Raw genomic sequence first — 18,427 nt, forward strand, 5'->3', positions numbered from 1 at the left:
AATACTCTCAATTATTTAGATACATGGTGTCTTAGGGGTCTCAGGCTTAGGGACTACCATTAATACCATGTCCCAAGGTTAGGATACATGCCATAGGTTAACCTGACCTCCAAAACTCTAGCCACATTATGTCCAGACATGGACATAGACTTATCAATGATATCCATGGTTAATACTTAAGAGCTGTACTGAGGTGTGCTGTTGGCTTTTTCTTATCTTTCTTCCCTTTTTTATTTATTTTTGGGGTTCCCTTTGAGTTGATTGTTTTGAGTTCTCTTGAACTGAGGCATGAGATGTATCATTTCCTTCAGGCTAGATTATAGTCAAGACTATTTATGAATGAGAGGAAAAGCGATGGAATAAAAAAGCAGAATGAAAGGAACAGTTCTCCTATGAGGGACTTGGATTTTATTATGGCAGCTATTAGCCCAATTCTTTTCATAAATATTATGAGCATAATTTAGACTAGGGTTATGTATGACCACAGACTGGTAGATCAGTCTTGTCTTTTGGGCAAATGTAATTTTTCTGTTTCAAATTTGGAATACTCCTCTGAAGCGGGTTTTTAATGCTGTGCTTTCTACTTTCAGGAAGCTCAAGCATATGCTGAAGAGAATGGCCTTTTTTTCATGGAGACTTCAGCTAAGACTGCACAGAATGTGAATGAGCTGTTTTATGAAATCGGTATGTAATTTCTCACCCCCCCCTTTTCCCCTCTGCATAGTTTACATCTACAGACTTTGTCTGACAACCTTTGGGTTGTACAGCACATGGAAGAGTGTGCATGCAGCTAGAGCAACATAAGTGATCCCTAACAAACACAGTTATTGTGTTGCTGAGTGCGAAATAAATTCCAAGGAGTAGTAATAAAGTGTGGCAGATAAGAGATGCATGCAGTGAGGTTGAGTCATATCCAGAAAGTCTGGTAACTCGATACAGGAAGGGTGCCAATAACTTTTGCCCAAATGTAGAAATAATATTTGCTGCTTAAAATCTATGTAAAAAATCATACATTTGAGTTACTCCTTACTAATGCCCCAGAAACGTTTCATCAACATACAAGGCAAATCTCTGGTACTCTCTCTCTTCTCCCTTCCAGTATCCCCTCTTCATTACATTGACATCAGAGCACTTTCTTTGGGATCACCTTCAGAGCGTTTCCAACTTTGCAGCTATTTGGCAAGAAGCCAACACTGACTATTGTCAACAATCTGCAATGGCACTTTCTGCGCTGCTCTAGCTTCTGTTGTCCCATTTGCTCAGCCAATTGCCACATCAGCCGCCCATCAGCTGTATTCAGCATCCGCTCTAACCGTGCATTAGTCCAAGCCAGATGTGATTCAATTAAAATACACACAAGTTTCAACCACATAGTCAGCTCAGCCATCTGCTCCAAGTCGTTGGGCATCCTGTACGCTTGTTTGTTGTTTTCTATCCTTTGCGCAGCCCTGCAAATCGAGGGCTTTCAGCCATATGCCATCACTTGTTGGTTGCTAATTGCCATACATACTTTTGTTGGCCTTGCCATCCATACACACCTGCTAATAGTTGGTCATACACTGCTGTCCTCATCAGCCTTCTTCTGCACATGCTAGCCTTTGACAGATTACCTTAGATTAGTCCCAATCAACCAGCTACGGGTGATAACGTTTATGGCATCTCATAGTGAGAGAGAGCTTCTTTGTGGGCGTGCCCGCCTAGAGAGAGGAGTGGGCACACACACTTGCATCAGTGGGTTTGGGGGGCTGGGTAATTGATCATAATCTCCAAGGTCAGGGCAGACTTCAGGCCCGTTTAAGGGTGATTGGGACAGGCCAACTAGGCCCAAGGTTAGGGCAGGGTTGGAGCCTAGTTTTGGGCACCCGAACAGGTTGGGTCACCTGACCTGCCTGGTGACACATCCCAGCACTCCTGAAACCCCTGATCTGCAAAATAACCACACACAACATCAGAACTGAGCAGGCTGCTCACCACCCAACCGTGACATCTACGGGATGTGAACCCGAATCAGAAGATGTCCCCCCGAGCCACGAGCTGAGCTACTGGCACGAACTCCCAATCAGATCCCAACCAGCCTGGTGTCCCATACCACCCGGTGGCGCTGTGAAGCCCTGGATCTGCCACTGGGCCTTGGGCTACGCTAAGATGCAGGCGCGCGTCCGCGACACAATCCAGGATCAGACCTAGCACCTGGGAACGAGACTTGCTCCCAACTGCACACTGAGAACTGAACCCCCTGGGCCCCTTTTATAGACTCGGGCCCCGGCGCCAAAAATAGCAAAGACCTATAAATAGTTCATACCCTTGCCACTCAACCCGAGAATCAAGCCTGCCTAGCTCTAAGCCTCCCCAGGCTAACCTGAGCTAGTTCTGTGTACCTAGTACACGTCAGATACCGATCCGTGCACATGACATACTCCCCCTCCTCTAAGAACTCACTCCTGAGTTCGGTAAGAAATCGGGAAATGTTCTTTGGAGGTTTTGTAACGTCTCCCATGTTGCATCCTCCTCAACACGATCCTTCCACTTAATCTTGTATTCCGTGATAGTACGATTTTGAATCTGTCTTTCACGAAATTCAAGAATAGATTCAGGTTCGTGAGGAATAAAAGTTAAATCTGTAACTTCTATAATCTCATGAGGAGAAACAATTTGATCATCTGCACCCAATACTTCTTTCAGTCTACTGACATGAAAGACTGGATGTACTTTAACATCAGGAGGCAATTCTAGTCGATATGCAACTGGTCCAATTCTTTTAATGACCTTGAATGGGCCACAGTATCTGGGGGATAATTTCGGAACCAAACCAGTACTTAGGCTCTTGGATTCCTTAGGAATTCTCAAATATACCATCGTTCCTTCAGAGAACTCTCTAGGTGAACGATGTCTATTAGCATAAAATCTGTCCCGATCTTGGGCACTTCTAATAGACTCCTTGGCAAACTGCAACATTTCCTGCATGTCTTGCAAGAAGTTCTTAGCAGCATCATTTTGAATCCCTTTTAATCCAACCATAACTGGTGACTTAGGTTGAAACCCGTACATAAGCATAAAAGGACTATAACCTGTACTAGAATGCTTTGCACTGTTGTAAGCAAATTCAATCATGGGTAGATATTCTTCCCATGAAGACTGTCTCTTAGATACATATGCCCGAAGCATGTCTTCAACCAACTGGTTGACCTTTTCTGTACTGCCATCAGATTGTGCATGATCTGAGGAACTCATACTTAGAGTAGTTTCCAACTTCTCAAATACAAGTGTCCAGAAGTTACTTGTAAACTTTGAGTCCCTGTCACTGACTATGTCAGATGGCAAACCATACAGCTTGAACAAGTGGTCCACAAACTCGTGAGCCAGCTGAACAGTTGAAATAGTTGTTCTTGTAGGTAAGAATCTAGCCATTTTTGTCAAACGGTCGACTATGACCCAAATAGAGTCATGACCCTTGCGCGTACGAGGCAAACCAGTAATAAAATCCATGGAAATACTTTCCCACTTATTACCTGGAATCTGTAATGGCTGTAATAAGCCCGCGCTCCTAAGGCGTTCAGCCTTAGTAACCTGACAAACTCGGCAACCTACCACATAGTTCTCTACGAATGCACGCATCTTAGGCCAATAAAAGGTATGCTTCACAAGAGACAGAGTCCTATGTATACCTGGATGTCCCGCACTAGGAGCATCATGACACTCCCAGAGAATCTTGGATTTAAGGTCCAGAACATCAGGCACACAAATCTTTTCATTCCGGAACAGCAAGCCGTTCCTAATCATCCACTGACCTCCCGCCGCCTGTATCCTAGGTGGCACAATCCCTGAGTCCTGGTCAACCATGGAGCTCCCATCCTGGACTCTCTGCCAATAAGAACTGAAATGACTATCAGTTGCGTATAGCCCTCTCAAGGATTGAAATAGGTCTGAGGATATTTCCGTAAATGACAAAGCATTTACAAACTTAACTCGACTTAAAGCATCCGCCACACTATTCAACGAACCCTTACGATAACGGATTTCGAAATCAAAATTCTGCATTAGCTCTGCCCATCTAGCTTTCCTTCCTTTCAATTCTGATCCATCACACACATACTTGATTGACTGGTGATCAGTCAATACAAGGAACTTTGAACCATACAAGTAATGTCTCCAAACCTTGAGAGCATACACTACTGCATAAAGTTCCTTCTCAAGTGTGGGCCAACGATACTGAGTGTCGTCTAGCTTTTTACTCTCAAAAGCTACAGGTCTGCCCTCTTGGAATAAAGCTGCCCCAATCGCATAATCACTCGCATCGGCCTCTAAAACATAAGGCCAGGTAGGATCGGGTAATGCAAGAACGGGTGCTTCCTTGACAGATAACTTCAAGGTTTCAAAAGCCTTGTTCATTGCATCATTCCAAGGGATCGGCTGAGTAGACCTGCGTCCACGACCTTTCAATATGTTGGTCAAAGGTGCCGTGATATATGAATAATCACGCACTGACTTCCGAAGAAATACCGTAAATCCTAGGAAAGAGCGAAGTTGTTTCACAGTCTGAGGGATAGGCCATTCTAAAACCTTCTGGATACGATCCAGATCAATGCTAATACCTTCAGAAGAAATCTTGTGTCCTAAGTAAATGATCTCCTTCATAAAGAAGTTACATTTACTCATCTTGGCATAAAGCTTATGCTGTCTTAGAACAAGTAAGACAACCCGAAGGTGTCTTATGTGATCCTCAAGCGTTTTACTATATACCAAGATATCATCTAAGAACACTACAACAAATTTGCCCAGATAATCTCTGAACAAATCGTTCATCATCTGCTGAAAAGTAGCAGGAGCATTGGTCAAACCAAAAGGTAATACGAGGAACTCGTAATGACCATACCTAGTCCGGAATGCGGTCCTATCTATGTGTTTAGCATAGATACGGATTTGGTGATAACCCGTACGCAAATCAATCTTAGTGAAATACTTCGCTCCGGCCAAACGGTCTATCAAATCATCAGAACGAGGTAAAGGATAGCGGTTCTTAATTGTAACTTTATTGAGTCGTTTATAATCTATACACATCCTCCAGGAAGAATCCTTCTTCTTTCTTAAGAGGACAGGTGCACCCCAAGGAGATTTACTTGGGCGGATATAGCCCATATTCAGGTAATCCTGAAGCTGGATAGCTAACTCATCCTCCTCTAGCTGGCTCATCCTATACGGTGGTACACTGATAGGTTGAGCCCCTGGGACTAAGTCTATGCGATGATCTACTGCCCTTTCTGGAGGTAAACCTACCGGCAGTTGAGCTGGGAATACGTCCTTAAAATTATCTAACAACGTTCTCAATTCTCGGTGTTCAAACACACTTAATTCATTTTTGTTAATTACCGAAACAATAAATGAAGAAAGTGGAATCAAAACACACTGATAGACATCATAATGAGAAGTGTTCAATATATTCTGAAGCTGCATCGCAGATACAATAGGCCCCTGAGAAGGGATAATCTTATCACACTGAATACAAAATTGGGTGCCTTTGTCTTCAAAAGAAAGGGTATGCTCCGTCCATCCGATCTGGATATTGTGGGTTTTAAACCACTCTATCCCGATCAGCAAGTCTACATGCTCTAAATGCATAACATAACATGTGAGAGCTCCCGTGTAGGCTTGAATCCGGATGGGAAGCGCTTCAACCTTGCGATCCCAAAACTGCTTCCCGGCTGGAAGCTGCACCTCGTAGGTGTGGTCGCTAGGTACTGTGGACAGCCCCATCTTCTGCACAAATTTGTAATTAACAAAATTGTGAGAGCTGCCCGGATCAAAGAGAATGTGAACCCGTTGGTCCCTAACTTCTCCATAAACTCGGAAAAGATCATGGGAACCAAACAACGAAGTATTAAAGGTACAATTGCAAGAAAGGGGGCAGGTAATGACATTTACTGAAATACCTGTCATCGTAACCTGGTTGGCTCCCTTGGCTGCGGTACGCGGACCTGCCTGGAGCTTCGGTCCTAGCACCAATTTCTGGTTCTTCCGCTTAGGACACTCATTCTTCGTGTGGCCCCGCTCCTCGCAATAAAAACACCGGCCCTCTTTCTTGAGCCTGAGAGTGCGAAGGAAACGGGCTTTACCATTCTTCGCAGGAGTTAAGCTTTTCCTGGAGGCGTTGTCCGTAGACTTCGTCTCCCCAATACCAGTCGCATGCTGAAAGAACTTGCGTTTGTTCTTTCCGCTGGTCTCGGTAACTGTGGTTGCCTTGGTTCCGGCCATGGTATCATCATATATGCGCGCATATGTCATGGCCTCCTGCAATGTTGTGCACTTGTTATTCTTAATCTGTAACTTATAGGAGTCTGGCAAACCATCCACGAAAAAACCTAACAAGGTTACAGGATCCATTTTAGTGGCCCTGGTTTGCAGATCCCTAAATCTCTGAAGATAGACTTCAAAAGTTAAGTTCAATTTTGACATATCGAGGGCTTTGAGCTTGCCGACGATATCGTAGTCATCTTCCTTCTTCAGGAACTCCTTCCTGAAGATACCCTCAAATTCTGTCCAAGTGTCAGGCTTAGGCTGGAGTTCTTTCCACCAAAGCAAGGCTTTACCTGACATAAACCCTGCTGCTAGCTGAATCTTTTTCTCGTCTGGATAGGGGTGAAATTGGAAGTGAACTTGCCACTTGTGCAGCCAAGTGTCAACCACCTCCTTTGTTCTTGATTTCTGGTCACCTGGAAAGGGATCCGGAGTGATATTCGGGCCTAGCACGGAGGCCATGGCATCCACATGCGTGAGTGCCTGAACCGTGCTAGCCAGAAGAGTCAAGGTAGCTTGTATCCCTTGGAGTTGATGTGTCAACCCCGACTGATTAGCGTTGACCTGCTCAAATTTACCATCTAGAGCAGTCGTGAACTCACTGAAGGCTTTCTTAGTGATCAGGTCGTCATAGAGACCCTGATCATCCTCTCCCACTGGAGTGTAATCTAATTCCTGCTCTCCCATAGTGAACTCGGGATTCGGAGCATCAGACATGGCTGAATACTAACTCGATTACAGGCTGAGAGAAATAAATAACTGAAACGGAGCACGGAGGGAGATGGAGTAGAAGAAAACCGTCCCAGATAAATCTGACAGAAAGGATGCTGAAATCTGGAAGACCACGAGCCCTGGTGCCTCCCCGAATCTGCAACCGGATGCGCAATCAACGATAGAGGCTGTACGGACTGCTGACGTGGCCTGTACGGCTGCTGACGCAGTCCGTACGGTGGCTGTAGGTGCAGGCGCAGCTGCTGTACGGAGCAGCTGCAGGTACCGAAGTTGACGGTACAGTCCGTACAGGCTGTACGGCTGTAGCTGCAGCTGTACGGGCTGGTACGGGAGCCTTGGGAGCAGCGCTGGGCTGACGCAGGCAGGGGCTGCAGCAGAGGAGCTGGTCGAAACTGGGCGCTGCTGAAGGGCGAGGCGGGCTGGCTCAGATCTCAAGGTAAGATCTCGAAACTGGGGCTGCTTGTGGGTTGCCTAGCACCCAGCCCCCACCTATATAGGGTGCAGGGCGGCCTAATTTGGAAGCTAGGCTTCCAAAGAAGGCTGAGCCCCTCCAGCTTTGGAGGGGTGCTTTTACGAAAAAAGCACCTGAGCCCCTCCAACTTTGGAGGGGTGCTTTTACGAAAAAAGCACCTGAGCCCCTCCAACTTTGGAGGGGTGCTTTTTTTCGCAAAAAAGCACCTTCCTCCTGCCCTTCTTCCTGCGCAGGCTGCACGCAGGCTGTTCGCAGCCTGTTGCGCAGGCTGTGGTCAGCCTGTTGCGCAGGCTGTCCTGCCCCCACAGCCTCGCCTAACTGCGTCCTTTCTACTCCCCGCATACTCTACTCCCAGGCTGTCAATTTCCTGCCCTTCTCACCTTCCTTTCTGCTCTCCTTCTCCTCCCTCAGACTTCTCTCTGTAGCCTTCAGAATTTTCGATTCAATTTCACTCCTCTTCTCCTTCCTTTCCCAGATATTTCTTCACCCCTTCTACCTCAGGTAGACAGCAAAAACGCAGCTGGAAATCTCGAATTTTAGGGCATACCTGGAAGAGAAATCCGTCAAATTTCTCGCATCAGAAGTTCCTACCTCAGGAGTTGGCTCTGATACCAACTGACACATCCCAGCACTCCTGAAACCCCTGATCTGCAAAATAACCACACACAACATCAGAACTGAGCAGGCTGCTCACCACCCAACCGTGACATCTACGGGATGTGAACCCAAATCAGAAGATGTCCCCCCGAGCCACGAGCTGAGCTACTGGCACGAACTCCCAATCAGATCCCAACCAGCCTGGTGTCCCATACCACCCGGTGGCGCTGTGAAGCCCTGGATCTGCCACTGGGCCTTGGGCTACGCTAAGATGCAGGCGTGCGTCCGCGACACAATCCAGGATCAGACCTAGCACCTGGGAACGAGACTTGCTCCCAACTGCACACTGAGAACTGAACCCCCTGGGCCCCTTTTATAGACTCGGGCCCCGGCGCCAAAAATAGCAAAGACCTATAAATAGTTCATACCCTTGCCACTCAACCCGAGAATCAAGCCTGCCTAGCTCTAAGCCTCCCCAGGCTAACCTGAGCTAGTTCTGTGTACCTAGTACACGTCAGATACCGATCCGTGCACATGACACCTGGTCGGGTCAAACCGACCTAACCCAACCCTGTTTGGGTTGGGTCAGCCCGACCTGCTGGTCGGGTCAGGCCAACTCTATGATTGGCCAGTCAGCTTGCTCTAAGCAGGCCAACCAGGTTGGGAAGGGCCCTATTTATAGGCCCCCCCTCTCACGCTTCATAGTCACTTGGGTCCTTTACTTGCACTTGTCTCCCTCTGGCTCTGGCTGAGGTTATACTCCAGCATATACAGTTTTCATTGCCTAATCTTGTGTCATTTTCTCTCTCTTTCTCTCTCAAATGGTTCTGCACGTGCACTACTTTCATATGGTACAGAGCAGAGGTTGTCCAGGGACCGGGAGAGCGTCGAACTGACACAGTCGAGGCTGTGTGACGTAGATCTGAAGGTAAATTGAGGGGCTAATCGTAGATTGCAGCGCCTGCTACAAGGTGATTCAAGGCAGGAGGCACAGGTGGCTGTTCAGAGCAACCTGCCTGGAAAGCATAAGGGGTCGATAGTTTGTTGGAGATGGTAGCAAGGGTGCCTCTTTCTCTCTCCCACACCCCCATTCACCATTTCCTCTCTTCTTCTTTGTCCTGAGGGCTGTTTGTTTTCAGGTTCAGGAGAGGCATGTGAGGTTGGTGGACTGGACCCCCGTGTACGAGTAAGGAGGACAAGCTCAATGGCACAAATTATGCCCATTGAAGCTGAACATGAAACTTTGGTTCTTGCACAAGGGCATGTGGGAGATTGTTTAGGGATTCAAGAGAAAGCCTGGGCGTCCACGGAGCTCGATCCATTGTGCAGACCGTGAGGACACTTTCCTGGAAGAATTACAGGACTGGAGGGAGCGTGATTCCAAGGCGCATTTTGCAATGGTGCAGACTAGTCTCCCTCGTAGTGTAGACATTGACTAGTGCTTTGGAGGTGTGGTCCGAACTGGAGGATCTCTATGCCAGGGATTCGTCCATGGGGGCTGTCACTTTGCACTCGAATTTTGGCTGCCTTGATTCTCACTAAGCTGCCACCAGAGTACAAGATGATTTCTCAGTGCCAGGTCATGACAAGTTCGTTGGATTGCGATGATCTATACTCCCTTCTCTTAGAGGAGGAGTTGGTTCTCTTATCCTAGGGCAAGCTTTAAGAAGTCTCTCAGAAGTCTCCTGATGGTGGTAAGGCATACGTAGCAGTACAGAATACAGGAAGGCAGAGGTGCTATGTGTGTGGAAAGAGAAGGCATCTGGCCAAGGATTGTCAGTCAAAAAACAAGGCTGACGACACAAAACTCAGATTCATCTTCCGACCAGTGTGGTACTCCAGAGGCATCAATTGCTTAAGGACTCTAGGTAACATGTGCTTTGTGACAGTAAGGCACGTGTAACAGCCAGAGAGGGTGTGTGGGCAGGAGAGAGGGCTGATTGCAGCTCCTATCATTTGAAAGTTTGGCAGGCAAGGCAAGACTACGGGGATATGGACCAGATATGCTCGAAACTCATTGCTTGATCTCATAGAGACTATGGACACGGTTGTGTTCCAGAGCTCATTGTTCAATGTTCTTGGACATGATTCACCAGAGGATATTAGGCCACAGTTCATCATTCCCCTTCTGGAACTCAATGCAGACTGGTATTCGATATCAATGCTGAGAAAATCTCTTTGCTGTTCAAGGTGGCATTATGTTTCAAGGATCCGAGCTGTAAGGTGCTCTCTCTGAGGTGAATTTAGTATTTGTGGTGTTGAAGGGTCCATGGTTACGTCTTCTTTGGCTTGCATCTTCAGATCATTTGTACACCATGAGCTGCAGAGAGGGTGTTAAAGTATATGGCATCTCATAGTGAGAGAGGGCTTCTTTGTGGATGTGCCTGTCTAGAGAGAGTAGGCATACACACTTCCATCAGTGAGTTTGGATGGCCAGGTACATGAGCATAATTGCCAAGGCCAGGCAGACTTCAGGCCTGTTTAAGGCTCGCTGGGGCAGACCAACTAGGCCCAAGGTTAGGGCAGGGTAGGGACTTAGTTTGGGCACCCAACCAGACCTGTCTCGTTGGGTCAAACTGACCTAACCCGGCCCTTTTTGTGGTCGGGTCAGGCCAACCCTACGGTCGGCCAGTTAGCATGCTCTAAGCAGGCTGACCAGGCTGGGAACTCCCTCTCACTTCATAGTGGTCACTTGGGTTCTCTACTCTCACTTGCCACCCTCTGACTGAGGTTGTATTGCAGCATATATATACCAGTCAAAGCCTAATCTTGTGTCAATTTCTTTCTTTCTCTCTCACATGCTTGTGCACTACTTTCACAACAGGATCTTGGTGCCTTGGGTGTTCTAGGTGCTTTATTGGAAATGTCCTATCGGAAAAGTCCGTTATAATTTCCTAAGGCGTAATTGTCTTAAGTGTCTTATCTGCCTTATTTGCCTTATTCCTGAACCAAAGTGGCAAAGGAGTGCCACGGGAACAAAGGGGGCATATGGTTGTTGGAGATAAGTGCACACTAAGTGTACTATTTGCCTAGTCTACATTTGTCTAGTCTAGTCTAGTCTTTGTGTCTTGAGTGTGTGCCATGTGGCACCTCTACAATTATCCCATAAGCACTCTTGCTTTATGTCTTGTACTTTGGCCCATATATTCATGGGTCACATCATTGCAATCTATCTAGCTTGTGTCTTGTCTACACTCATCTACAAGGTAACTCTTTGTCTGTCTTTCAATCTTGTTCTTATTTTACTTCTAGTTTTCTAGTTTCTAGTTCTTGCTTTTATATTCCTACATGGTATCAGAGCCATGTAGATCCCTCTTCTCTCTCCTCAGTCTGCTGTAGCCATAGCCGCCTCTTCTCAGATCCCTGCCACTCTCTGCGCCACCGCTTCTCTCTGCCAGATCTGCGCGCCAGATCTGCACGCCATTGCGCTGCCAGATCTGCTGCGCACCATCTCTGCCAGATCTGTGCGCCCATCAGCTCTTGTCCCTGCTGTAGCTCCCGCTCCTGCTGTCGCTCCTGCACCTGCATCAATGTATGTACAACTCGAAGTACAGCCAAGACTGTCCGTACAGTCCGTACGACTGTACGGAATCTGTACCTGCACGTACCATCGCTTCGACATTGTACCCTCTGCTGGCAGTTCGCCTGTACCTCTTTCAACAGGCTGCACCTCTCCAGTTGCTGTTCGTGATCTGCGCCATCTTCACGGAGATCTGCGCCATCTGTTCGTGACTGCACGGAGCTCGCGCTGCCTGCACCTCCTGGACCGCGCCCCTTTTCTGCGCCTCTGCCTCTGCCTGGGATTAAGGTACTGTGCATTGCCTCTTTCAGTTTGCTGAGCAGTCCTTTTTTTGCTGGTTCCTCATGCTTCGATGGGCTGTCACATGCTATGGCCTTGACAAGTGGTGAGCGAGCCGGCTTCTTGGATCTCTTCTTTCATTTATTTCTGCAATCTTGTAAGGGAATAGACACTGCCCTTGCATCTTAGCAAGAGGTAAGACCTTCCCACATGGCCTCTTCTACTCATTCTCTCATGTCTATTGACAAATTTAATGGGTCCAACTTTCATACTTGGCAAATCAAAATCAAGTGCCATCTTATGAAAGGAGGTCTTTGGGACATTGTTCACCGTGCTGCTCCCGAAGATCCCGACATTGAGCAAGTTGTCACTGCCAAGAACGACAAAGCCTATGCTATCATCTTGCTCGGTCTTGGAGATGATTACATTCATCACATCTCCGACATACAGTCTGCTCCTCAAGCATGGATCACTTTGGATACCCTTTTTGGACCCTGATCTAAAAACTCTAAGATTGCACTTATGATCTCATTCTAGTAAAGTCTCCCATCTCCGAAGATATTGTTATTGCTGTGCTTCTCAAAAGCTTACCTGGCACCTATGCTACTCTTGTCACTACCTTCAAGTATCACAATAATCCTTCTCTTGAAGGTATCATCAATGCTCTCCAAGAGGAAGAAAGAACTCAACAACGAAAGGTAACTGACACTGCATTTTTAGCAAAGAAAGGAAGTTCTAAGGTAAGAAAGCTTTGCACCCATTGTGGCAAAACTAATCATATGGAGAAGGACTGTTTCAAGGCTCATCCATGCACCATTTGTGGCCGTGATAATCACCGGGAGAGGGACTGCTACTCCAAACCCTCTACATCAGCCCCTGCATCTACCTCAGCCCATGTTGCTGCAACATCTCCATCAGCAGATCCTGTTGTTCCTTCCTCATATGATGAGAAGTGGGCTTTCTGATTAGTTCATATTTCTTGTCTACCACTTTGACCACCGATGATGTAGGTCAAGGGGTTCTAGTGTCTTGGTCTTTCTGCTTGTCTACAGCCAGTCTTCTGTCTATCTAGTCTTGTCTGTCTGTCTATTTGTCTATCAATTTGACTGTGTTTTGTTTTAGATCCATCTTGTCCCTACCCTTGTGGACCCATATGAGGATATCACTTGAGGAGGGGTGTCTCAGGATCTTTGTCTGTCATGTCTTCTGTCTTGTCTCTCAGTCTATCAGTCTTTATGTCTGTCTTCTAGTCTTGTCTTTCTGTCTTACTCCTAGTGTCCACTTAAGGAGGGTGTTGGAGATAAGTGCACACTAAGTGTACTATTTCCCTAGTCTACATTTGTCTAGTCTAGTCTAGTCTTTGTGTCTTGAGTGTGTGCCATGTGGCACCTCTACAATTATCCCATAAGCACTCTTGCTTTATGTCTTGTACTTTGGCCCATATATTCATGGGTCACATCATTGCAATCTATCTAGCTTGTGTCTTGTCTACACTCATCTACAAGGTAACTCTTTGTCTGTCTTTCAATCTTGTTCTTATTTTACTTCTAGTTTTCTAGTTTCTAGTTCTTGCTTTTATATTCCTACAATGGTGACGATGGATATGATGCTTTTTGGCTTCCTGTATGTATTCTGGTTCTTTGCAAAGCCTGATCTGAGTTAACAAAGCTCTGCATTGTAAATCAAAGGCCAACATTTGGCAAATCTCCAAATGCAAATAAACACCAAAAATATTTTTCCAAAATATCAAATAAGATTTTAGAGCGAAGCAAGTATGCTTAAGCTTTCTACCTGGTCCAGATATATCTCACAGTCCTGCACGATGATGACTTTCTGGATCTTTGCGAACTCTCATTCGCCGAGTCAGGGTTTTTAACTTTACAGATATGATGGTGGTTTTTACTCAAGAAATTGTGTGGGTCTGGAACACTTTACTTCCATAAAGAGTATTTACTATCTGCTCCTTTTCATGTTTTTGTCATGATGCAGCAAGGAAGCTACCAAAAGCTCAACCAGTTCAACCTCCAAGTGGGATGTTGCTGAGTGACAGGCCTGTGGATAGAGCAGCAAAGAGTTCGTGTTGCTCATAGGGTAATTCAAGGCATATGGATTCACGCTGTCATCTTCCAATGTGTGATGCTCACACTGTTGTGCAGAGTACTTCTATGAAAGAAAAATAGATCGCAACTCTAATCTTGATCCATACCCAAGGCGCCCTCTCTAAAATTTGCTTGGTAAGTCTAGGCTTAATATGTGAGGAAGAACTGGTATGGTGATTACAGGGATGAATCTAGTTGGCTCTTTGACTCAAAAGTATTTTGGCTGGTTGGACCTGGTAAATGATGCCATTGAAGACGGTCGTATTGAATTTGTAGAATTCGGAAACTGCTGGTGCAGATTGAACCGCACCAGATTTGTGGTATTGTAAAAAGTGATCATACTAATATAACGGCTTCCTGGACTACGGGCATGTATATTTTTTGTATAGGAGGGGTGGTTTCAATGTTCACCTTCTCTGTAAGATATGATTTTTTTTGGGTGTGCAGCATGGGTAAATGGTTTACATGCAATGGATGGTATTTAAGAAACTCCAGTGAGTGTAGACAAGTTTGGTAAATCATAATTGTCCAATCACACGTTATTTTAAGAGGATCAGATTGCTTCTCCTTGGGCACACAAAGCAAACGACGTCAGAGAAGAGGCTATTCATTTTGCACAAGCTAGATCTGAAGCAGGTGAGTAAAGTGCAATGGAATCGTGTCATATGAGCAGGGTGGATTTGAGATTTGAGCATTTTTTAGTCACTCTTTATAAGCTGTACATGATTATCTGTTTTCATTTGTAAGTTAATTTATGAATTTGCGCAGGATTTGTTTTAATTTTGACATTTTATATAAGCGTGCACTTGACAATGTATACTGAGTGCCCAATGCAATGCTTTACAGGTGAATGTGGTTGTTTCTAGTTGAAACCTTCACTAAATGCATGTTACCATGGTGGCAGTCACACTCGTGTGTGTGCGCGCTTGCAAATGTTCATACATACATGGTGAATGCAGATTTGCAACAATGATAAGTTACCTCTTTGTCAACATGCATGAACGCATGCAATACTAACTGCTACCCCTTTGTCAATATGCATAAATTCATCCATACTTCTACCAATAACAAGGCTGTAATATGTGTTTATGCATCATCCTAAAGACATGGATGTTCATCTTCCATTTCTGCATTGTACCTATAGCACTAGTGTGAAACGCCAGAAAGCTGCCCTATCTTTTATTTCACTGCCTTCCCCTTGTTGCTTATATGTGCAGCCATGTCGATTGATCTTTGAAGCAAGAAGGCATGTCTACAATAATTTTTGAAGCAACAAGGCATGTCTACAACAATTTGCGCTAGTATGTGAGAGGCGATGTGAGCAATAGACTAGGCAAGGGGGATTAGTCTACCTTGGAATCCACGTTTGCCCTTTGGACAGGAGGTCAAAGCCTCATATTGCTTGATTTTATCTCATGGCTACGGAACGTAGGCATTCAAGATGTCAAATCGGCAGTCTTGAAAGTCATAGGTAGGGTCAGTAATTTGAAAACAAGCTTGTCCTCTTCCTCTCATGTTGTTTGGGATTTGTATTGATGGATTGGCATTGACAAAGTGAGGTAGGTTTTACCTGCATGAATTGCTATCCTTTATCTTGTTGTATATAACACAATATGCATGAATTACTATCCCTATCTTGGTCTGTGTGTGAGGTAGGTGTTACACGCATGAATTACTAGGGATTGGGTGGGTGGGTGGGTGTGTGTGTGTGTGTGAGAGAGAGAGAGAGAGAGAGAGAGAGAGAGAGAGAGAGAGAATCGCATAAGTATGTGGATGATCTATGGGTGTTTTGAGTGGGTGTTTGGGGATAGTTGTGTTAGGAAGGTCAACCTTGGCAAAAGTAAGGTCATGATCTTCAAAATGAATGTCCATCATGAGACTCTTTTTTGTAGAAGAGCAGGTATGGAATGTGTGTGTCTTATAGTCACTTGGGATAAGCAAAATGTCATCTCTCCTCCATTTGGTTCGAAGATTGTGATGGCTTACGCCCTTGTCGAGTGCTATGCTAAGCGAAACTATATAACTCAAAAATAATCTCAAAGACAAAAACTCAGTAGTCGAAACCCAGCACTGTGGTAGTTTTGCAAAGATATCCCAAATCTTTGTATGTTAGGTTGTCTCGTGCTTTGGTGGAGGGCGTGGTCTCCTCGACCTTTGTACTCGAAGAGCAATGTCAAGGGTGACACCTCATCTCGGGTGATCTCATCCAAGGAGGGTGGAGATGGGTCGAACCTCGATTGTGCGTGCTCTGGTCGCTCTTCATCGCATGTGTGGACTTTCGTGCAGTGTCGTCGATTGAAGTGTTTGGAGATGTGACTTGTGTAGAGGAAGCTCCATTTTTTAGTTCTAGGGGCGACTTTGCTCATGAAATATAGAACCCTCCACTAGGGGCCACCAAGTCCTTAGCGTCAGCTTTGAGACAACAAGGTCACAAGTAAAATTTGGAGGGTTGCTTTTGATCATAGTTTTCTTCGTGCTTTCATCCTTAGATTGATGGACAAAATTTGAGGCAAGGAATATACTATTGCTTCATGTAATATCTTGGGAAAAGTACATGAAATGATAATTTTAGAGTAGGGAGGCCAAGAGATGTCAAGGTTTGAGTTTGTTCGCTTCTCCACTTTACACTTGGCTTTAGAGGATGGAGGGCAAGAGATGTCAAGGCTTGAATTTGTTCACTCCAGCGTACACATGGCTTTAGACGGTGCATTATTACATTTCTTTAAAGGTAGGGAGGTCAAGAGATGTAAAGGCTTGAGTTTGTTCACTCCTCCACTCTACACCTGGCTTTAGATGGTGCATTATTACTCAGATTTTTTATGCTAGTTCAGGCAGCAACTAACCAAATCATGTTGCAATCCCAAAACTTTGAAAATCATGTACCCTTGAAAGTAAAGCTTCTACTCTATTGTTCCACCAAGATTGCAATAGGTGATGCCTCTTTTGGCACCATCGAGAACTAGGAAGAGCCTATTGTTTGCCTATTGCTTGTATGATTTTTTGCCTTGGAGGGTGGTGAGAATCAAAGCACATGGACTTGAATTTTGGTCGATGGAAGTATTGAAAAATGTAAAGCTAGATTGATAATATGCCAGGAAAGCAAGCATAGAATGTCAAACCTTCTACACCTGTAGCCAACTCTAGAAGGAGCATCAAAGCCACCATTGTCTCATTACTACTTCTATGATCAAACACACACAAACGATTTTTTGACAAAACATAGGAGAGAGACTCGCATAACTACATTGAACTTTTGAAAAATCAAGATCTTAACATGAATATCATTAGAACTAATCATCCCCTTTACATGGCTATTCTTGCATATTTATCTGATGAGCTTTGAATTCAAGATCCATGTCTATGGATTCAAGACAACTTTTAGGCTAGCGTATATATTTACTTAGCTACTAATTATCATGGATGCACGAGATATCCATCATGAAAAAATAGCAAATATACTGATGCCACTCAACTGGCACATGAAATTTCGAGGGGCATCTTTGTGAGTGTTCACTATTTAGAGTATACAAAGCAACTACTCTATTCAAAGATAGATCTCAACATAAAATACATGCCATTTTATAGATCTAATAGAGCTATAAGCCTTTCCATTTCACAAAACTTGAATCCTATTGAAATGTTAAAAGATATTAAAATTTAATACCATTTGTAGCATAATGTAAACAAAGAGTACTCACAAAGGAATTGCATTTTGTTCCATATCTAAACAAAACTTTTAGCATCGTGAAATAGGATTTCAAGTATGATGCACTATTTTTTTTGAAACAAGCCAAAATAATATATTTGTCAAAAGATGTAAAACCTGAAATTATCTAGCCAAAGGATAATATATGAACACATAGAGGACATCAAGATATCAAGAAACAAGATACTGCCTTAATGGCTAATCTAAAGTAAATAGAACTTTGGAGAGGACTTTAATCCTTATGAGGGACCAAAGGAGTTGTCGATGTCTTTTCTATTCACAAGAAATAGACACCCTATACATAGGATCTGGATGGCTCGGCTACCACATGCCAAAGGGTTGTTCCCCTTGACTTCCTTCTTCATGGCTAGGAATCCTCTTCATCTCCCCATCATGATGGATCTAGTTCTCATGGAAGGATGAGGAAGTTTTGTCCTTTCTACTACTCTTGACCAGAAGGCGGTTCATCAAGCTACTCCTTACCGAGTCTTTGCAAGTATAATCTATCAAGTGGGGTGTGTATACAAATGGGGGTGCATGAGTTCTAAAGCACAAGAGGTAGGATGTTTACATGGTGGCAAAGGTGGAATGATAAGGTAGCAACTAGGGGGGTTCAGGATTAGATGGCATAAGTTGGGAGATAGATACAAAGACAAGTAGAGGCATAATCGGTTGTGTTATGATGTAGAGAAGGGGAAAGGGGGAGGGAAGAACAAAAGATAAAAATTTAA

At 44.8% G+C, this 18,427-nt stretch overlaps 1 protein-coding gene across 1 annotated transcript in view; it reads left to right on the forward strand.

The window, feature by feature from the left end:
- Nucleotides 1-14,538, forward strand: part of LOC147896594 (ras-related protein RABF2b-like) — a 47,771-nt gene extending 33,233 nt beyond the window's left edge. The window contains exons 6-7 of the mRNA XM_087381369.1: nt 591-684; nt 13,881-14,538. Coding sequence (XP_087237495.1) covers nt 591-684; nt 13,881-13,981 — 195 coding nt within the window. The 3' untranslated portion in view covers nt 13,982-14,538. The remainder of the gene's footprint in view (nt 1-590; nt 685-13,880) is intronic.
- The last annotated feature ends 3,889 nt before the right edge of the window (nt 14,539-18,427 follow it).

The sequence above is a fragment of the Dipteris shenzhenensis genome, chromosome 11 (assembly GCF_047967505.1).
Source record: "Dipteris shenzhenensis isolate YYH24624 ecotype China chromosome 11, Dip_SZ_1.0, whole genome shotgun sequence".
NCBI classification, from domain to species: Eukaryota; Viridiplantae; Streptophyta; class Polypodiopsida; order Gleicheniales; family Dipteridaceae; genus Dipteris; species Dipteris shenzhenensis.